General features: G+C 42.0%; 1 protein-coding gene across 1 annotated transcript; it reads left to right on the top strand.

The window, feature by feature from the left end:
• The first annotated feature begins 276 nt into the window (after positions 1-276).
• Positions 277-2,180, top strand: LOC115203819 (forkhead box protein D1-like). Its single transcript, XM_029768848.1, has one exon. It carries the CDS (start codon positions 621-623, stop codon positions 1,638-1,640), a length of 1,020 nt encoding a protein of 339 aa, XP_029624708.1. The 5' UTR covers positions 277-620; the 3' UTR covers positions 1,641-2,180.
• Positions 2,181-23,501: the final 21,321 nt, after the last annotated feature.

Below are 23,501 nucleotides of genomic sequence, written 5' to 3'. Positions count from 1 at the left end.
TGAAACGGAATTTCTAAAATGCCATAACTTTATACATAGGCCTACTTCTTTCAAGCATAAAATTCCACTATCCTGTTAGACCTTTTTATCACAATAAATGATTATCTAAAAGAGATAGTCCTGCATTGGCTTTTAAATGAAAGCTGAAATGAAAGCTTTAGATTAACCATATGTGTAGCCTATACCAAGATGACCACCAAAAGAGAATCAAACTTTTTAAATCGTCCACCGTTCTTTTTCAAATACAATTTTTTTCCTTTTTTTCCTCTATTCATTTGCCTTGGTGACGTTCCTTCGCCATGTGATCAGAGCACTGGTATAAAGCGCGATGGAAGATCCGCCCTCTTTAGGATTCAGGTTCGGCCTTTTTCAGGTCTTTAAACACACATCAAACTACCATCCGAATGGTGCGCTACTGAACAACGAAAAAAATCCCTAAAACATATGAAAGTGCTTGGAAAAAGGGACATCTCTTACCGCCGGCGTGCTCCTCTCATCCCCTCATATGAGTTGTCTTGAAAGAGGGCAGAGTAGCACGGGCAGCATCTCCTCTTCCTATCCGCCGTAGCTTCTGGGAGCGCACAGCACAGTGCAGCGCTCTGCATAACCAGCGGTGAGCCATGACTCTGAGCTCCGAGATGTCGGATGCCTCCATCCTTTCGGAAGAGACCGACATCGACGTTGTCGGCGAGGGGGAGGATGGGGACAGCCAGACGCGCTCCTACGTAGACGAGGTGGCGCAGATGCACGATGATCTCCTGGCTGGCTCCCCGCCATGCCTAGACATCTCCTCGTCCCGGGATCCGTACAAACCAGCCAGTAAGAACATCCTGGTGAAGCCCCCATACTCCTACATCGCCTTAATCACCATGTCCATTCTCCAGAGCCCCAAGAAGCGGCTCACCCTCAGCGAGATCTGTGATTTCATCAGCAACCGTTTCCCGTACTACCGGGAAAAGTTCCCTGCGTGGCAGAACTCGATCCGACACAACTTGTCCCTAAACGACTGTTTCGTCAAGATACCGAGGGAACCCGGAAACCCCGGGAAGGGGAACTACTGGACCCTAGATCCGGAGTCCGCCGATATGTTCGACAACGGTAGCTTTCTGAGACGACGGAAACGCTTCAAACGACAGCAGCAGCAGGACTTGCTGCGGGAGCATAACAGTTTTATCCCCGCTGCTGCGTACGGCTATGGACCTTACGGCTGCGGCTACGGTATCCAGCTGCAGTCCTACCACACACACTCTGCGCTTTTCGCGTTTCAGCAGCAGCAACAGTCCAGGCATTCACACACTGGGACCATTATCTCGGCACCGTCCTTGCCCACCTCCAGTGACTTAGCGAGGAGCAGGTTCTTACCCCAGCTCAGTCCCAGCCTGGTTTCACCCATGCACACTGCAGCCAAGTCCAGCTCGCCTGTCCAGCGCTCTACCTTCTCCATAGAGAGTATCATTGGGAGTTCGCTGAGCCCTGCGCACTCTCACTGTGCTTCGCGGACTTCTACTGTTGTTCCAATGTTATCGTCTTCCCTCGCGCCACAGTCGCCCAACCAGCCGCTGAGTATGCACCCAGGAACTGTTTTACACATGGTCGAGAACTTTCCCAACAGAATTCTGAACGGTACTAGTGGCTGTTAATTTCTATAAACTAACTTCCAAGTTTTCAAGAAACACAAACAAAAACGCCCCCTCTTTGAAGGTAGGATTATTTTTGTATGTTTTTTGGTAACACGCAGCTGAATGATGGACATTAACACTATTCGTGCCAATTCATTCTGTAAAAAGATATTAGGCTATATTTATGTTAATACGATTTTAGTGTCAATCTAATTTTCTCTCCACGAACTTTCATTGTTTATAAAGTGATTCATTTAAGTCTAGGGCGTCTCAGGATATCGACTTAATGAAAGGTCATACATGATCACGTCTGAAACAATGTATATTGTGTCAAACACACACATGTTTTTTTAGTTTGGCAAAAAACATTTTTTTTACTGTTTTGATTTGTGCTTTGTATTTAAAAGACACAAAGATGAAGGTCATTCATTTATATGCAGTGTGTGCTTATTTCAGTAATAAAACATTGTACATTCTTTGGCAAGTATTGTATAATCGGAGTGTGATTTTTTTACACGGTTTGTTTTTCAATGAGAATAAATATTGTTTTACAAAAAAAGACATTTGCCTGGAAAGTAATTTTTTGAGTAAGTAATAATCTCAGTCTTGAAATTAGCCAAATGAAGTCCCACAGTAGATCACGTGCATGAAGTGTTGCTGTTTTAAAAATACCTATCATTTTCATTTTTGTTAAGAATCATATTCCCAAAAAGTAAAAGACAATGTAGGCTATTACTTATTGAGTGGAACATGTAAAAAAAAAGGGCTGAACAACAGTACACATAATATAAATATCAATACTACTAGGCTACTACCTTTAGAATAATAAATGAATAGGCCTACTACAACTACTCGACTGCTGCCATTTATAATACTACTACTAATAATATAAATACATGTAGGAATAGCTGTAACAATTACCCATGGACATTGTTATTTGGTTCCCATATACAAAGCAACAACAGAGTGTATTCCTCCGTTACTTCTTTTCCAACTTTTACTAGTGGTTCAGCACAAATACTGAGAGGAGTGCGAATTACATTAAATAATAATTCACTTTCAGTGTAACATTGCCCAAACTAGAACCATTACTTTCAACAGGCCCTGGGGTGCAGGACCAACTTCACACCTATAGGCCTAAATAAGAAACTTCTATGTTCTATACTGTGTGTGTGCGTGTGTGTGTGACTTTTAGAACATGTACAATTCTAAGATTAACATTCTGAATCAATATTTGTTCAAGTTTTTCAACATTTATCTTTATGCACAAAAGCAGCCAAAGTGTAAGCCTCTTCTGAGCGGCCTATGTGTGTGAATGTAATTCCATGCTCCATGCAGGGGCTAGATGATAAACCTTTGTCCTACGAGTCCATTTAACCTCTCATACATTTATCCTCATAATTACTCGTGGTGGACAGAGCGGTGTCACTGGGGTGACAAAGACTGTATTTTGCAGGACGATGATTATCACGGGTGATCAGAGGCAGCTGGCTCGGACTCTTGAGTAAACACTCCTCCTCGACCGGTTCATTATCTCCTCATAGACCTACTTGTCACAGTTGCCATGAGAGAGCGAGATGTATTGGCCAGAGAGGCTATAGCCTACTCCTTCACATCCATAGCCCACAGCTTTAGTATACAGACATGCGCCATGGCGAGGCTTTTTATAAAAAAGCGACTAAGTTCATTAAATGATAATTAGGAGACATGAGCACAACGTATTTATCATGCAATTATGCATCATTAAATATTAGGCCTAACCCTTATGTCATAGTAGAAGAAGATCCATGAGCCACTGTTCACAATTATGAGCCTATGGATAATAATAGGATCATGATTTTTAGGTTTTGGCTACATGATCTTAAATGGGATGATGCTAAAACAAAAGACCAGCATCTCCTTACTAAATATGCCAGTCAATATTAAAAGCAGGTGTTTGTGAGGGAAGGCTGGGAAGCTATTTTTTAGGCCGATATCCTCACAACATCAATTGTGTGGCGTGACCTCTGATGGAAGGACCACTGTTTGGAGAGTGTGATCCATCCGTGACTACAAATGCGCATCCCCGTTGCCCGGCCGCGTGTTAAGGCGCCACGACTTGCTTCCCCTGACGCAGAGGAAATACGTGTAGTAGAGCTAGATCCACTCCGCGCAGGGCACTGCTCAGAGACAGTTCACTAGGCCACCGGAGGACAGCAGCATGCGTGATGATGTAACACGCAAGCCAGACAGCCAATGCAGAGCGCGAGAGAGCGTCCCTGACTGTGCCATGGCACGACACTCACACAACCCCGGGTCGCGACCTGCTTATTGGAGGCTGAGGTCACATATTTTATTGTGCTAAATTATACAAATAATTCGTTAAAAAAAGGGTCAAGCAGGGCCGGGATCATAACTAATTCTTACGACTGCCATTTCACAGGCGATACATATATGCAAGTGGAGCCGCCCGACAGACTGAAATATATGCTTTTCATTGGCTGTGAAATGAGTCAATTTACTTTTTATTACAGGCAAATATGGCTATGCAATGCCATACATACTCAGAGTGGGAAAATTAAAGAAATTGCCCAAATAGCCCTGAAATTGTTAATATAGTACATGTATACAGGTGTGTTAATATGTGCCACAACTATGATTTTATTACTTTGCAATGTAAATCTTTTCGCCCTACGGGCCACGTGCGTAATAATGATCTTGTTTGAAATAGCCATATTATCTTGTAAATGTTGAGTGTTTTCATCACACACACACACACACACACACACACACACACACACACACACAATCAAATAAGGCCGATTGTTACCATGAACTTTCCCCATAATATGAGTTTTAGGATACCTTTAGCAATGTAGTTTATGTTTTCTTTTATAAATATGGGCGACTTAAATACACAAATATATATTCCAGTTTTATTGGATTTCAGGAAATATCTCGCTTTTTGTTTGTCTTTGTATGACTGAAAACATTTGGTTGGTAGACCTACAGGTTCTGAAAATTAGAGAGAGCCTGTGCGGCCTAACCAGGCCTATAGCATAGCCTACCGTTGAACATCGTTGGATTGTAATGAAGTGAGACTAAAATGATGAACGAAAATTAGTTCAAGAATAGAATTGATTACAAATACCTGAAACACACGAAACGTCTGGAGAAAAGTCTTCACGCAATGACACTGCAGATATTAGACATATTTTTTATTTTAATATTTTACTTTACCTTTATTTAACCTGGTAGGCCAGTTGAGAACAAGTTCTCATTTACAACTGCGACCTGGCCAAGATAAAGCAAATCAGTGGGACAAAAACAACTACACAGAGTTACACATGAACAAACGTACAGCAAATCAAGTCACCAGTGTAAAAAGTAGGCTACTACGTTCAAAAAGCCACATAGGACACAAGCCATAAAAAATGCTAAAAATAAATAGGCCTACATGAATGGAATGGATACATATATTTTTTTGCTGAATCCTTTGGAATATGTTACATTATTTCCTCCAAATTGTGTTTTGCAATTGCCATTCTATTGGTCTTTATTAGGCCTAGCTGTGTTCGGATGTCAATCTATTTTACCAAGGTGTGTGTCATGCAATAGGACTTCCCCTTTCCACCAAACCTAATATAGACCATCAGTCACTCTGTCCCCAAAAGTAGAGTGAAGTACAGCCTACAGACTACCCAGAAATAGAAAATTAGATCAAATTCAAGTCTATAACGAACACGAGTTATTTTCTTGAGTGCCTTATACGCCCCGCGATCTCATGAATAATTTGTTGATCTGTCTGTATGCATGTGCATGAAACCCCACTAGACTAGTTTTTCATTTTCTTTCATCCATAAAAGTATGATGTGAATAAATACACCTGCAAGTGGATTGAGTACTTGATCCATTTATGTCATATTTTATGTTTTTTTTTTTGTGGACCCCACGAAGTGTACCTGCTGCTTGAGCAACAGCTAATGGGGATCCTAATAAAATACAACTACGAAATAATAGGATTCACGCTGAACTAACTCCCTTTGACCTTTATAAAACACGTCACAACCGAAAATGCTTAAAACTCAATCAATAAATCAACTTCATTTTATAGGCTAAATCCCTTTTACAGTTTTCATAAAGTGCTTTAGAGGGGCAATCTACAGTTGCTACCTCCATTTTTTTTAAACTTTTAAATTAATGATATATCCATTGATTGTTAAAGAATATACCTTATAAATTCCTCATGAGCCTAGTTGTAATTGTCACACCCCATCAGAACATCACAAATAATCTTGTTTTACTCGAATGTTTCTAAACATTGTAAATGTAAGCAAACACTGTATAGCTCTGTCTATGAATTTGAGAGTGGTTGCATTTCTTCAGGCACTCCCTCCGTTTGTTTTTCGAAACAGAGGAGGGTATCCGCTTTGTTATTGCTTCAACTGCGGATTGGCTTTTAAAGACACCCAGCCTAAAATGTATAAATGATGCTAAATTGATGTTAATACCTTGGGTAAGTGATCACAAGAGTTACCGCCATCTGCGTGATCTTAATTACTTGCTTTCTACTGATGATATGGCCGTGGTGCTTGGTTAGGTAGGACTTCTATGTCTATAGCCTGGTTGTTCTGTGTTGTTATTACACCTGCACGGCATAACTGATCAGTATTTATTTATTTATTGCCACGCTTCGATATAAACCCTTGTTGGCTTTCTTAGGTGATTTACCCTTTCTTCAAAGTTTAGCCTGTAACCAGCCATAGGCCTATTCACTTTGAAAATGTTTGACGTTAGAATCATTATATTCTCACCCCAATTTATATGAACGTCGATTGAGTAGGCTATAGTCTATTGGAAAAATGTTGACCAAAGTAAAAGTAGGCTAACTTGATAACTGATCACTAGGCCTAAACTGATTTTTTACATTTTATTAATCTGTCCAGTTTAATTTTCTAATTTTCAAATAAAATAAATAAATAAAATAGTATAAAATAGTAAGCTACAGCAGTGATTGAGTAGAAATCTCAAAAGATGGTAAAATGTCGAGTAGGCTTTCTGTCCATTAACCGAAAGGCTATTGAATAATTAGCCTACAATTTATATTTAACAAAATATGTGAGAGTGTGTTTGATGATAGATGTCAGAAAATGAACCTATAGGCTACAATAAAATAAGTTGAAGTCAGACAGAAAATAAGAAGGAACGTTTATAGTTATAGGCCTAGTTAGGTGACAGCGGTAAACAAGCGTTTTTCCTAAAACGTCACGGATCATGTGGGCATCAGCCTCCTTGAGCGTGACTTGAAGCTCTGCAGTTAACAGTTTATCGTTGGCGGGTCACACGGGTCACAAGGAACGGGGCTACAACCAAAACACTCATAGCTCACAAAGCAACCCGAAGTCGCTGATAGTGCAACGTGTATTATCACAAACACTAGACTAGAGAATGACAAAAGTTAGTTTTCGTTAACCCTAAACGAAATTCAGGAACAAAGGCATTTATTCAAAGTGGTTATTTTAGTCATACATCATTTAAAATAAATGTTGCTGTGAAACATGTAGGCATAGCCTAAACCTCACATTTAGCCAGTCCATTGAAAACAAAAGTTCTGCATTATGGACTAATGCTGTGCAGATGAAAATACACCAAAGAGGTTTACAAAGACAAATGATTGATGAACAACCGTTAGACAAAAGTCAAACTATCTCATATAAAATCCACCTTACTGACTCAGTGTGTGTACAAGTTGTGTGCTGCATGGGCTCAGTGGGGTACACGCATTCACAGAGTATTTTACTACTGCATGAGATATCAAGCTATATATTTCCAATTCAAAGAGTGGTAGCCTACACATTCCAGAATGGGGGATTGAGGTACAGTACATTTGGAAAGTATTTAGACACCTTCACTTTTTGCACGTTTGGTTACATTACAGACTTACTCCAAAATGTATTACATATTTTTTCATCAATCTACACATAATGACAAAGTGAAAACAGGTTTTTAGACATTTTTGCAAATGTATTAAAAATAAAAAACAGAAAAACCTTATTTACATAAGTATTCAGACCCTTTGCTATGAAACTCGAAATTGAGCTCAGGTGCATCCTGTTTCCATTGATCATCCTTGAGATGTTTCTACAACTTGATTGGAGTCCACCTGTGGTAAATTCAATTGATTGGACATGATTTGGAAAGGCACACACCTGTCTATATAAGGTCCCACATTTGACAGTGCATGTCAGATCAAAAACCGAGTCATTAGGTCGAAAACTTGTTTGTAGAGCTCCGAGACAGGATTGTGTCGAGGCACAGATCAGGGGAAGGGTACCAAAACATTTCTGCAGCATTGAAGGTCCCCAAGAACAGAGTGGCCTCCATCATTCTTAAATGGAAGAAGTTTGGAACCAACAAGACTCTTCCTAGAGCTGGCCGCCATGCCAAACTGAGCTATCGGGGGAGAAGGGCCTTGGTCATGGAGTTGACCAAGAACCCGATGATCACTCTGACAGATCTCCAGAATTCCTCTTTGGAGATGGGAGCACCTTCCAAAAGGACAGCCATCTCTGCAGCACTCCACCAATCAGGCCTTTATGGTATAGTATCCTGACGGAAACCACTCCTCAGTAAAAGGCACATGACAGCCCTCTTGGAACTTGCCAAAAGGCACGTAAAGGACTCTCAGACCATGAGAAACAAGATTCTCTTGTCTGATGAAACCAACATTTGGCCTGAATGCCAAGCGTCACATTTGGAGGAAACCAGGCACCACTCATCACCTGGCCAATACCATCCCTACGGTGAAGCATGGTGGTGGCAGAATCATGCTCGGGGGATGTCTTTCAGCGGCAGGGACTGGGAGACTAGTCAGGATCGAGGGAAAGATGAACGGAGCAAAGTACAGAGATCCTTGATGAAAATCTGCTCCAGAACGCTCAGGACCTCAGACTGGGGTGAAGCTTCACACAGCCAAGACAACGCAGGAGTGGCTTCGGGACAAGTCTCTGAATGTCCTTGAGTGGCCCAGCCAGAGCTCGGACTTGAACCTGATCGAACATCCCTGGAGAGTCCTGAGAATAGCTGTGCAGCGACGCTCCCCATCCAACCTAACAGAGCATGAGATGAACTGCAGAGAAGAATGGGAGAAACTCCCCAAATACAGGTGAGGCATGACTTGAGGCTGTAATCGCTGCCAAAGGGGCTTCAACCAAGTACTGGCTAAAGGGTCTGAGTATTTATGTAAATGTGATATTTCCTTCTAACCTGTTTTGGGGGGTATTGTGTGTAGATTGATGAGAAAAACAACAACAATTTAATCAATTTTAGAATAAGGCTGTAACGTAACAAAATGTGTGAAAAGTGAAGGGGTCTGAATACTTTCCGAATCCACTGTGTATGGAACATTTGGGGCCTAGGGGCTCACCCTCAGATCCTTAGTCTCCTGGTGTCTCAGACTCTGGCCTCATCTTTGCACCTCCACTACCATCACTTAAACCACAAAGATAACACTGTCTCAATAACTTTGACTCCAACATTGTATGATAATATAGCACTATACTGGATAAAAGCAATGTTATGGTTTTTTATTGTCAATGCAAGTGCTCATGATATTTCAGTTTAACGTTTAGAATTATATTTCCAAATTCATCCTTGTGTGTATGGATAGACAATATAGTTTAAACCTGTTTGAAAAGTTTGTATTTTAAATTATATGCGTCGTTTCAAATTCTTGACTTGTAAGGTAACTTACTTTATTGAGACACAAACCTTGAATGTCATTTTCACAACCACATTTGCTATAATGTACACTGATACTACAGTAACTACATCCATAATCTATGAAGAATTCATAACAGATTCCTAAACAATAAATAGGCGTGACGTCAAAGTGTATTTTCCACCCACAGTTCCATCTGACTATTAGATGCATTGTAAAATACGTTGTAAACTTTTAGTGGTGTTCTGCAGTGTATAACTATTACATCATTTATATTTAGTGCTCACGGGTGTGTTATGTATGCTTTACGTAGATTAATAAATGTAAATCTCTACCAAATAAACAACAGGAAAAATGAACATTTGAAGTCAGTGTGTAAGCCTTTCTCCTTCCATCCACCCTCCTCATAGAGTTAATCAATCATTTGTGAATTATAGCTTTTAAGAGAAAGTTCTTGGTTGGTCTGACACTTGAGCCGGGGGAAAAAAATCATATTTTATGTACATGGTTTGAATCAATGGTTTCTATTACTTTCCATACTTCTAATTTCCATGGTTTCTAACTCTCTCTCCCTAATACTAAAAAGCATAAAACCTCATCAGTCCCTACTGCAGCAGTCAAGAAACATTCCTCCACAAATATTGAACTATAAAACACATGTTTTTCACAGACGTTCACTTCTGTCACATTCATACAGGTGTCCAAAGATTATTATTATTACACTAAAACTAAAACTCAAATTCAAAACCATCATCTAGAGTCACTCCAACAATCAGAATCCAAACCTCCCTGAGTAAGGCAAAAAAAATAATCAAAATAAGTTGTTGCTCGGTGTTGATTGGAATGGAACATCATCTGAAAGTATGTTGTCTCTTCTCAGTGCACCACACTTCCTGTTATAATGAGTCTAATTAGAGAAACATGTAGAGATGTGTACTCTGTTTAACATGATTTGTTGCGTTGTGTTTTTTCGTTGGAGTGAAGAAAAAGCATCGTGTGTGTGTGTTTGTGTGTGTGTGTGCATACATGACTCCGTGCGTGTGTGTGTGCGAAATCTAAAATACACCGGGAAAAGAGAGGAGAGAAGGGGGAGGCAAAGAGAGAAAGGATAAAAAGCTGAAAAAGAGAGAGGGAGTGAGAAAGAGAGAAAAGAGAGGAGTAAAAAGGGAGGGAATACCTCCCAGTGAGGCGTAGAATCCCCCCCATCTGCTATTCAGCGTATAGAACACTCCCTACCCTTATCCCCTCTCTCTAAAAGGAGCTCCGCTTTCCGCCCCATTAAAACGTTTAGAAAAAAATGCCACCCCTGAATACTAGTCTAATTAGAGTACCCAGAGCTGCAAGGGCCCAGCTACACAAGAGGAGGCTGAGGCTCTGGGATGGATTCTTCCATTTCCCTTTTGTGGAACCCATCTTTTTTTGGTGTTCTTTTTTGCTCTTTGTTCTTTCACGTTCCGACTCTCTTTCTTGCTCTCTTTCTCTGTATTCTCTCTCTTCATTGTGTGTATAGAGAGCAGGAATGAGGAATCCTACTACAACTGAAGAGACCTTTCACCCTAGAGATAACGTTACTTTTGATCTGGGAGACAGGTCCAGATGGACTATGAAAATATGAATGGTGTCGGTCTCCATGAGGCTACCCAGGATACCATCACTGGCCTTTTGGGGGGTCAGTGAAGAGTAAGGTGTTTATTTTGAGAAGTATGAATAGAATGGAATGACTACAAAAAACAAGGAATTGTGATATTGTTGCTTTTCTTCTCCCAGGACCCTCTCTGGTGTGATCTGAGTCATGGTTTGAGTTCCTGTTCAACTAAATTGCAGACGCGTGGATAGGTGTAACCCCTTCTAACCACGTCATATGATATAGCAATCTGATGCACGGGCAGGCGTCCCAAATGGCACCCTATTCCCTTTGGGCCTGGGTCAGAAGTAGTGCACTTACATAGGGAATAGGGCGCCAATTGGGTCTCAGTCTGAGTGCTTTGTTATGTAGAGGCAGACTGGTTTGAGTAACACATTATAAGCTCTATTCGATGTCTGGCTTAATAAACTTAATCACACTCCTTGATACACTATACACAGGGTTGGCCTTTATTGATAATAACCCAAAACTGTTGATTAAAGAACATTTTAATCCTAAAAACAAATCTCCCTAGATTTCACATAATGGAGAGATATCATGGAGAGAGAGATAGAGATAGAGGGAGGGAGAGAGAGAGAGAAGAAAAGATGTACAGTTATATCAACAACTCATTGAGAGAGAGGGTGAGAGAGAGAAAGAAAGAGAGGAGAGAGATAGAGAGAAAGAAAGAGAGGAGAGAGATAGAGACAGAGAAAGAAAGAAAGAGAGAGAGAGAGATGCAGTGTTTGATGATAGGATGAAAGGTTGTGGCAGTCTGGCACGGGGCCTGGTTCTGTTTCTGGTTCCTCCAGACAGGCCCTGGTCTAGGGAATAGGGTGCCATTTTGAACACAGACACCTTACTGGGCACACATTGGTTGAATCAACGTTGTTTCCACATCATTTCAAGGAAATGACGTTGCACAAACTGTGCACAGAAGGACGGCCTTCACTGACTCCCCACGTAATCCACGCCACCACCTCCATCGCATCCATAATTTATTTTGATGAAGAGTTTGAGTTTGGGAGTAGGGGTTATTATTCCTACATCTTGGCTGTCTCACCTCGAGATGAACTTGTTCAATCTGAGATTCCGCTGCAGAATTATGTCTCTGCCTCTCACCGACCAACCGACCACGCTTTCTTTCTTTTACTCTCCTTTTCTTTTTCTTTTCCCCCTCTCCGTGCTTGTTTGCCTTGGCATGCTCAGTGCCCGTACAAACAACCCAGAGCCCATAGCCCTATCCATCAGGCTTGTGCAGAATGTGATGATAAAATAACAGGCGGGCTGAAACAAACCATTTGTTACAACTCACAGATTTATTATTCTGTCCACTTGAAACGAAGCACAGAGGTTAGCGAGGCATCTCCTACTTAAGCTACAACAATAAATATAACAAAAATGTGTTGCCGCCATTTACGCGGTTCGGGCCCTCGCCACATGGAAAGTTCCGGAAAGTCTTGGGTCTTGGGTCCTACCTCTCGGTCACCATAAAGAGTCTTGAACTGATGCCAACCGCCAGCAGCTGTCTGTTGTCACAGCTAGCAGCGAACAGCTTTCCCTGGCGGTTTGCATCCAACACATCATTTAGCATCCCGCACTCTCCCCAGTGCACACCCATTCAGGGGGGTTCTGGCAGAAGGTGTAGCCGCCGTAGCTGGTGGACTGGAGCGGCTGGCTACCAGTCTGGGACCTGGTTAGTTACATGCAACAACGCCATTGGGTTGTAAACACTTCATCAACCTCAAGCAGCCCGTTCATCATAGTGACACCTGCAGGTAATGCACACGGCCCAGTTACAGCCCAGCTCCTTTCAACCCCAGACCCTAGTTCTGCTATCCAGTACCCAAACACTGTCCAATATTAACGGAGGACTGCCAGAGATCTGACCAAACTCATTTAAACATAAAGCTAAGATAACATATGCATCCATATAAATACACTTATGTCAAAGATCAAATATCATTTCATTTCATGATATGGTATCAGGTTCATGTACTATACCATACATTAAATATATATTTACTGGAACACATCTTCATGGGAAAAGATATAGGCTCACATAATTATGTTGTTTGGGAATATTGTGTGTGTGTGTGTGTGTGTATATGTGTGTGATTGTTTGTTTGTGTGTGCGTACACTCAGTGGGGAAAGTTCATGTTTGAAGTTTCTACCTGCAGTCTCTGTTCTATGTCGTCTTTTCCCTCTCTCTATGGCGACGCCCCCGTCACTCAAAAAGCCCCCCAAAAAACATCAACACTGGAAGCCACCAATGAAGACACACTCCCACTCTCCCCTCTCTCTAATGTTTCCCCCTAACTAGCTTTGGTAGCACTTAATTTATAATGGTTTAGTAAATAGTTTATTCATCATTTATTAATCATTTCTCAATTCATAAGATGTTTAATATAGGTCTTTATAAACCATTCACTAATAATTAGTTAAGTCTTTTTGCATGGCCTCATCTAAAGGGTGGGCTATTTATATTTTATAAATACTTTAGAAATGTTGTGAGTGACCAGTGTAATTCCTCACAGCAAGATGGACAGGCCATTGGAAGATAAGTCCAGCAGAACATGATGCTCCTTGTGGTCTCAAAGCAACCTAGAACATATCATTGGTAAAAGAATAAGCACACAACGCAGGATGTTTACATTTACATTTTAGTCATTTAGCAGACGCTCTTATCCAGAGCGACTTACAGTAGTGAATGCATACATTTCATACATTATTTTTTTTCTTCTCCGTACTGGTCCTCCGTGGGAATCAAACCCACAACCCTGGCGTTGCAAACACCATGCTCTACCAACTGAGCCACACAGGACCTGTTAATGGTCCCGGGATGTTAAAGGAAATATATAGGATATTTCACAAACTGGAACTCCCAATTTCTAACATGTATGAACCCAGAACTTAATAACGCAGCTGACCAAAATAACGCAATATTTTAGTTCTGGGATAACCAAGATTAAACTGCTCTAAAGAGTGACTGCAATCCACACTTTAAAAGCTTATCTTAGCATTTTTTGGACTAAAACATTATTTTACTCAGCATAAAGTGTTGGAAATTACACATCACACTATTACAATAGTGTGACTGTTTTTGAATAAAATGTTAAATATACTGTATTTTCTTAAACATCCTCTGTATTGTGTTCTTATTGTTTAACCATTGATATGTTCTGGGCCATTTTGAGAACTTAAGGAGCATCAGATACTGCTGGAATGTCTACCAATGGCATGTCCATCATTTTTGAGAAATTGCAATAGTCCCTCAAAACAAAGTATTCATAAAGTATAAAAAGCCCACACTTTAGATTAGGACACACAGAAATACTTAACTAATGAATAGTAAATTGTTTATAAGGACCTATATTAAACAACGTATTATATTATCTTATGAATCGTTATGAAATACTTTAAAAGTTGTTTATACATGTGTGAATAACTAGGTTGGAAACATTTACAAATGTGGGACAAATTATGAATAAATGATGAATAAACTATTTACTAATCCATTATAAATGCTTAATTACGTGGAGTTATTATAAAGCGTTAGCTTTCACTCTGTCTCACTCTGTCCCTGACTCCCACTCTCCACTCTCTCTCTTTTCCCTCCCTAATTTCGCACTCTCTCTCTCTTTCTCCCTCGTTCCCTGCCTTCCTGTCTCTCTCCGTCTCTTTCTCCATCTCTCTCTCTCTCTCTCTCTTTCGCTGTCTCTCTTTCCATCCCTCATCTATCACTGTCTCTCTCTTTCGCTGTCTTTCTTTCTCTCGCTCTCAGCCTCTTTGAGCCACAAAGTGTCTGCTGCAGATGCCCAGAGCCTCTAAAAGGACTAGCGAGACACCAGAGCTAAGCGTTTAAGTGGGTAGATTCTGCTGCATACACCCCCGCCTCTATGCCTGTATGTGTGTGTGTGTGTGTGTGTGTCTTCCCAGCTTGTTCCCAGTCTCCTGGAGGCATGCCCGAAACTCTCCCGACCCGGGGATCAGTATTTGAGAGAAGTGGTGTTCTCATAGCGGTAGATCGACACCACAATTAGATCCAGAGGCTTTGTGATACACACAAGACCCCTGTCCCAGGGCCCACCCCCCTGCCAAAAAGTGAGCCACATCAGAGGCAGCACCACGACCTTCTGTAACACATTAGAAGGGCTTGGGGCTTTGATATTCTGCAAGATACTGATCTCAGACCATAGGTTATGTATGGGGTCTTCGAGGTGGGAATCCCTCAGAACTATGTGTGCTTCAATGTTACGCCGGTTGATGATGTATGACGGGCTAAGAGCTGCTATGTGAACTGGGTGACGTGCTTTAAAGCCCTGTAAAAGAACTTCTTGATCTACAATAAAGATTACCCCAAAATCTGACAGTTCTTTGCACTGTGAAAGCATAGGCATTCTAAGTGATAATCTCATTTTAGAGAGGCTATTTATTACATTGATCCATTTTCTTAAATGATTGTAACACCAGTTATTTAAGCTGCGTGCCGTGTGTGTGTGTGTGTGTGTGTGTGTGTGTGTGTGTGTGTGTGTGCACATGCTTTTGATGTCTCTTAGATTGACAGATCCAATAAGCCCTGAAATAGAGCAAGCAAACATTGACGACAAGTTAGTGTAGTTTTGCTGTATTTCATTCCACAAATCATGGGTTTAAAAAAATGTATGGCACTTTTATTGTTTAGTCCTTTAAAATTTTCATTAGTTAATTCATTAACTAATTCAATCATGTGCTTACCATATGTTGAGTAAGTTGCTGTAACTTCTGTAAAAGCTCAAATTCGGTCGCCAGCACTTCTGTGGTAATATGAAGATTGACTCAATTCAAGGAAGTTCTCTTTCCTTCTCCCCATCTGCCTCTCCCTCCCTCTGTCTACCCGTTCTTCCACCCCTCTCTCTTCCCCTCCTGAGGTTGGATACATTAATACCCAAAAATCATATACCTAGTGTGCAACATCAACATTGACTCTCTCAAAGGTCAGAAAGAATACCTTAAAACAACATAGTGTTTCCTATAGAAGGAGGCAAGCTGAAAGCCCCCTTTTCTTTGGGAGCAGAACACAGGCAGACACACACACACACAAACACACACAGCTCATCTCTATTTCCGACAGAGATTTTCACAAAGCCCAGGCAGAAAGCCTTTCACCAGAGAAGTCTCACCAAAGTGGAAAAAGATGCTGTTTGATTTGATACTTCCTCGGTGGTAGGAACTTCCTGTGCCCCGTCACAACTGTTTCTGGAACCCCCGTGAGAGTTTGGCTTCGGTTTGTGGGGGTGGGGGGGAGTGTAAGAAGGGTCCCTGTGCTTCGGGGAGGTCAGGGCAGCATATATTGTGCGGATCCCTGTTGGAGATGTGAAGTTGTTTCATGGTCCCATGGTGGTGGTAACTGGATATACCAGGCACATGTAACACATGCAGGGCACACTGGGCTGTAGCTAGTGAGCTGCTGGGGTTGCAGTGTGTGTGTGTCACAGGAGGTTGGTGGCACCTTAATTGGGGAGGACGGGCTCGTGCTAATGGCTGGAGAGGAATAGGTGGAATGGTACCAAACACATAAACACATGGTTTCCATGTGTTTGACGCCATTCCATTTACTCCGTTCCAGACATTACTATGAGCTGTCGTGTGTGTGTGTGTGTGTGTGTGTGTGTGTGTGTGTGTGTGTGTGTGTGTGTGTGTGTGTGTGTGTGTGAGTTCTGCTCTGTGTTACGGAGTCAAAAAGCTGCACTGAGCACTCACACTCGACTGATGCAGATAGCGAGTGGTGAAGGGGTAACCGTCCCATCTCAGGTTTGTACCAATGCTGCCATCATAATTGTGTTTCTGCTCCTAGTTTTAGTGATTCACTTACAGGTTTCATTCTGCCCCTCTTCTGCACAGCCAGCCTAATTGGTCATTCAGCCGCTATCCATACTATTACAAGTGGATTACCTATCTTCATCCTCAAAGTGCTTGTCTTATGAGTATTGTTTTTACTCTATGTTGCTGATGCTCGGAATTGTAAGCTCCTTTCCCACCCCTCTTTTTTTTACATTAGTAGAATGTGCTTTAACTCAAATCTCTTCCTATTAGGAATAAAATGGCATAACAACACTGCATGGTTGGATGTGCAAATGATTTTGAATGTATGACTTTAATTGAACCTTTTCTGATCCATTTGATTAGTCTCTTTGAGATCTGTTGTTTGAAGAGAGAGAAGCCTGGTCCAGACCTGGTCTGTATTAGAGAGATGAAAGAGAAACTTCTTTAAAGAGGCTGTAGGGTCAGAGGTCATCTCCCATCATCCTCTCTGTCCAATGTTTGGTCAGGTGTTTACCCATAGTCCTTAGGGGAACATACTGTACTGTCTGTCTGTTTTGTCTCTTTCTGTTTGTTTTCTAATGATTTAATAGTAAACTTCTGAGAGTTGAGCACACACCCACATTTTTTATTCTTCTAAATTGTACCAGAAAGAGGATCTTTGGCTTGTAACCATAGTGGGAAACATTTGGATGCTATATATATAACCTTTTTTTAAACATTCAACAAAGAACCATGCTCATAAGGTTCTAAATGGAACCTGTATGGTACTTTAAAGAACCCTTTCCCAATGTCCTATAAATAACTATTAAAAAAGGAAGCGCTACAGTTCCAACCCTATTTTGGGGTACAATGCTTTCAGAATGTATCCAGACCCCTTGACCTTTTCCACATTTTGTTACGTTACAGCCTTATTCTAAAGTGTATTAAATTGTTTTTTTCCCCCTAATCAGTCTACACACAATACCCCACAATGACAAAGGAAAAACTTTTTTTTTTTTTATAATTGCAAATTTATTAAAAGTAAGAAACGGAAATATCACATTTACATACGTATTCAGAACAATTACTTAGTGCTTTGTTGAAGCACCTTTGGGAGCGATTACAGCCTTGAGTCTTCTTGGGTATGACGCTACAAGCTTGGCACACCTGTATATGGGGAGTTTCTCCCATTCTTCTCTGCAGATCCTCTCAGTCAGTTTGGATTGGGAGTGTCGCTGCACAGCTATTTTCAGGTCTCTTCAGAGATGTTCGATTGGGTTCAAGTCCGGGCTCTGGCTGGGCGACTCAAGGACATTCAGAGACTTGTCCCGAAGCCACTCCTGCATTGTTTTGGCTGTGTGCTTAGGGTCATTATCGTGTTGGAAGGTGAACCTTCGCCCCAGTCTGAGGTCCTAAGCGCTCTGGAGCAGTTTTTTTAATCAAGGATTTCTCTCCACTTTGCTCCTTTCATCTTTCCCCTCGATCCTGACTAGTCTCCCAGTCCCTGCTGTGGAAAAACATCCCCACAGTATGATGCTGCCACCACCATGCTTCACCGTAGAGATGGTGAATGGTGCACGTCGAACACCTCATTCCAAAATCATGGGCATTAATATGTAGTTGGTCCCCCCTTTGCTGCTATAACAGCTTCCACTATTCTGGGAAGGCTTTCTACTAGATGTTGGAACATTGCTGCGGGGACATGCTTCCATTCAGCCACAAGAGCATTTGTGAGGTCGGACACTGATGTTGGGCATATTGGCCTGGCTCCCAGTCGGCGTTCCAATTGATCCCAAAGGTGTTCGAATCGGGTTGAGGTCAGGGCTCTGTGCAGGCCAGTAAATTCTTCCACACCGATCTTGACAAACCATTTCTGTATGGACCTCGCTTTGTGCATGGGGCATTGTCATTCTGAAACAGGAAAGGGCCTTCCCCAAACTGTTGCCACAAAGTTGGAAGCACAGAATCACCTAGAATGTCTTTGTATGCTGTAGCGTTAAGAATTCCCTTCCCTGGAACGTAAGGGCCTAGCCCGAACCATGAAAAACAACCCCAGAACATTATTCCTCCTCGACCAAACTTTACAGTTGTCACTATGCATTCGGGCAGGTAGCATTCTCCAGGCATCAGTCAAACCCAGATTAATCCGTCGGACTGCCAGATGGTGAAGCTTGATTAATCATTCCAGAGAATGTGTTTCCACTGCTCCAGAGTCCAAAGGTGACGAGCTTTACACCACTCCAGCCGAAGCTTGGCATTGAGCACAGCGATCTTAGGCTTGTGTGCGGCTGCTCAGCCATGGAAACCCATTTCATGAAGCTCCCAACGAACAGTTCTTGTGCTGACGTTGCTTCCAGAGGTAGTTTGGAACTCGGTAGTGAGTGTTGCAACCGAGGACAGACGATTTTTATACGCGACACGCTTCAGCACTCAGCGGTCCCGTTCTGTAAGCTTGTATGGCCTATCACTTCGCAGCTGAGACGTTGTTGCTCCTAGATGTTTCCACTTCACAATAACAGCACTTACAGTTGACCGGGGCAGCTCTAGCAGGGCAGAATTTTGACGAACTGACTTGTTGGAAAGGTGGCATCCTATGACGGTGCCACATTGAAAGTCACTGAGCTCTTCAGTATGGCCATTCTACTGCCAATGTGTGTTTATGGAGATTGCAAGACCGTGCGCTCAATTTTATACACCTGTTAGCAACGGGTGTGGCTGAAATAGCTGAATCCACTCATTTGAAGGGGTGTCCATATACTTTTGTAAATATAGTGTATTTTAATTAGCTGCCTCCCCTACATTTGAATTATCACTCAAATAGTAAACAACCCTTTTGTGAACCGTAAAGAACCATTGAAGAGCTCAAAGGGTTATTTGCGTCACTATGGTTCCTCATAGAACAACCACCCTTCCTTAAGAACCCTTGAGGAACCCTCATTTTCAAATTCATCTAGAAACTAGGATAATATTTGGTTTCTTTATTTGACAAGTTTTGCTAAACATACGCTGTGCTTCTCCTAATTGTGGTCCACAGTATCCGAAGCCTAAGACAACATTCCCTACATTTGTTTTAACTTTGTGTTTGTTGGTTTAGCCAGGGAATCAGTTAGCCTCTCCATACTCAACAAAGTCTCGGGGTGGACGATTGTAACTGACTTTTCCTACAGATTCATGTACTCTAATTCATGCTGCCAAGTTAAACAAGGAAGAATAATACATTTGGAAACTTTCAACAAATCTCTACAGGAATAAATTATGAGTTTATTTTTCAATAAAAATGGATTTGATTAACTGAGCAGAGGTATATATTTTAACAGATATACTTTAGATGACTACAGTGCATTCGGAAAGTATTCAGACCCCTTCCCATTTTCCACATTTTGTTACGTTACAGCCTTATTTTAAAATGGATGAAAAAAATATTCTCATCAATCTACACACAATACCCTACAATGACAAAGTGAGATGTTGAGATGTTTGAGATGTTTCAACAACTTAATTGGAGTCCACCTGTGGTAAATTCAATTGATTGGACATGATTTGGAAAGGCACACACCTGTGTATATAAGGTCCCACAGTTGACAGTGCATGTCAGAGAAAAAACCAAGCCATGAGGTCGAAGGAATTGTCCGTAGAGCGCCTAGGCAGGATTGTGTCGAGGCACAGATCTGGGGAAGGGTACCAAAAAATGTCTGCAGCATTGAAGGTCCCCAAGAACACAGTTACATCCATCATTCTTAACCCTTGTGTGGTGTTTGGGTCTGTGGGACCCGTTTTCAATGTTTACTAAAAGAAAAATGATACAATTCATTATTTTTTCAACCTGAGACACATTGGCCTTGGCTTATTTTCTGTGAAGAACATGTGAAAGAACACATTTTCATTGAGTGAACACTGTGCACCCCCCCAATACATTTATATTACATCTGTGGTGTTCGGATCCACTGGACCCGAGGGTAATACAAGTGTGGAAAAGTGTGTGTGTAGGTGAAAACAAGTAAAAATGAAACAAAAAGGTTTGCTGTGTGCCTTCACTCTGTCTTCCTTCTCCCTAGGCCTGCTGTTTCAACATAGCACAAAGAACCTGTTTGTCTCCCTGTCTGCCTGTCTCCCGCTTTTCTCACACTCTTTACCCTTTGTAATGTGTGAAACTACACAATGTCTTGCGGGAACTTGCACAATGTTATTACAATACATTATTTTGATACATTGTAAGAAATTCAGTATTTTGCCACATTCTACCTTAGCCAGATGCAAATTGGGGGAGGGACACAACAAATAAATTGCTTTGCATGTGTGGCTCCTTACCACAATCAATCGGTATGGCAAAAATAACCTCTTCTGAGAGGGCCTTAGAAATAATGTTTGCAGAGAGAGAAGCTAGTATGGAAGGATCATCTTCCACTTCAGAAGATGAAGAATTTTCTGTATATGAGGATCATGTCTCTGTCAATTTGGAGTCTAACAGTGAGTTGGAAGAAGAGAATGAGATTGACCCTCAGCCAGCCCCAGGACCAGCCCGTCAGCAGCCACCCCCAGGCCCCGTCAGCAACCAGCTCATCAGCAGCCTGTAGGAGGAGAAATATGGATGTCAAAAAATTGTTACCCAAGGAATGAGCCACCCCGCATGGCTGCCAATGTGATAAGGATGCAACCAGGGCCAACACGGATGGTGGTTATTCATGTGCAGGACATGAAGTCTTCTTTTGAACTGTCCATCACAGACACCATCCAGATAATCATTCTGGACTGCAATAATTTGGAGGGAAGGCGTATTTTTGGAGAGGGATGGAAGGAGATGGACCAAACTCATTTATATGCATACTTTGGGGTTCTAATCATTGCTGGTGTTTTCAGATCCAATGGGAAATCACAGAATCCCTGTGGGATGCAGAAATGGGCAGATATCTTGTCTGTGCAACAATGTCTCTGGAAAACTTCCACATTATTTCCAGGATTATCTGCTTCGATAACTGAGACACCAGACCAGCTCGGCGGCAGAGAGACAAGCTAGTTGCAATCAGGTCAGTGTGGGACAAGTGGGTGCACCGCCTTCCCCTGTTTTACAACCCTGGGCCCAACGTTACTGTTGATGACCAGGTTATGCCATTTGGGGGCCGTTGCCCCTTCAGTACAGTGCATACCGTCTAAACCCACAAAATATGGAATCAAGATCTGGGCTGCCTGTGATGCTGCTTCATCATATGCGTGGAACTTGCAAATGTATGGATGGAGGATGGAGGATCCCCTGAGAAGAACCAAGGGATGTGGGTTGTCCTGGACATGACACAGGGACTCCATGGCCACAACATCACATGCAATAACTTTTTTACTTTGCACAAGCTGGGACAGGAGCTCCTCAAGAGGAAGCTGACGATGGTAGGAACAGTACGAAAAAACAAGCCAGAGCTCCCACCTCAGCTGTTGAATATATGGAACCGGCCAATCAATTCCCTCTAAGTTTGTGTTCACGGCCGACACATCCCTAGGGTGCTACGTGACAAAGAAAGGTAAAAATGAGTACGCTTCATAGGGATGGGAGAATCTGTGGCCAGGAACATCTAAAACCAGAAATCCTAATGGATTACAATGACACAAAAGAAGGAGTGGACAATTTAGACAAGCTGGTGACTGGCTACAGCTGCAAAAGAGGAACCCTACGCTGGCCGCTTGTGATATTCTTCAACATCTTGGACATCTTGGCATACAACACGTTTGTCATCTGGATGGCGTTGAACCCAGATTGGAACAGAGGGAAGCTCCAGAGGAGGCGACTCTTTCTCGAGGAGCTGGGCAAGGCATTGGTAAGACCTCAAATCCAGAAGAGGCAACATATCCCAAGGACCCCAGCTTCTGCAGCCATCGTGAGGAGGATTCAGGAGGAGGATGCTGGTGCCCCATCCGCCCGACCCACAGAACCAACAACTCCAATACCGGAAGTAAGTGTGAGTGATGTTGTTGCGTGTGTGTGTGTGTGTCTGACTCTCCTACCTTGGCCTGGCGTAACTATATATGTGAGTGATGTTGTATGTGTGTGTCTGACTCTCCTACCTTGGCCTGCTGTAACTATATATGTGAGTGTGTGAGATGTTAGTAAAATTCCTGAACTAAGTGTTTTCATCATTCTAGATTGCAGTCGGTAGCAACAAGAAGAAGCCCTGCGATGTTTGCGGACTCAAGAAGGACAGGAAGACACAGTACACATGCATCAAGTGCAAGAAATACATTTGCAACACATACACAGTAAAAATCTGTCCCTCGTGGTGTGTAGACCTGCCTTAATTTGTGTTCAATGGGGCTCATTTATCATTTCCATAAAATACTGTATGTAAAATTTGTCGGTCTACTTTGTTCAGTTCAAAGCAATAAACATCAATAGTGATGAAAACCTTGTTTCATTTATATTTGTTCAAGATTAACATGATTTATTCCGCCCATGTCTTGATTATAATTGATTTTTGTTTGCAAAAATCACATTTTATCAAAAAACAAATAGTGCTTTTACTGATAAATGTGATCTCTCTCTTTCCCTCTCATCTCTCTCCCCTCCCTCTCTCCCCCACTTCATCTCTCTCCCTCTCTTCCCCACTCCATCTCTCTCTCTCTCTCTCTCTCTCTTTCTCTCTCTTCCCCTTCATCTCTCTCCCCCTCCCTCCCCTCCCCCACTTCATCTCTCTCTCTCTCTCTTTCCCTCTCTTCTCCTTCATCTAGCAGAGGTAAATGGCAAATATTAACCATGTATGATGTCTATATAGCTTGTAATTGATATGAGTC

Source organism: Salmo trutta, chromosome 12 (genome assembly GCF_901001165.1).
Source record: "Salmo trutta chromosome 12, fSalTru1.1, whole genome shotgun sequence".
Lineage (NCBI taxonomy): Eukaryota > Metazoa > Chordata > Actinopteri > Salmoniformes > Salmonidae > Salmo > Salmo trutta.
The sequence above is the reverse complement of the archived record's forward strand: the minus strand, read 5'-3'. Positions and strand labels throughout refer to the sequence as shown.

What these genes read in the sequence shown, in the direction of transcription:
- LOC115203819 (XM_029768848.1), top strand. Translation starts at nt 621, where the DNA reads ATGACTCTGAGCTCCGAGATGTCGGATGCCTCCATCCTTTCGGAAGAG.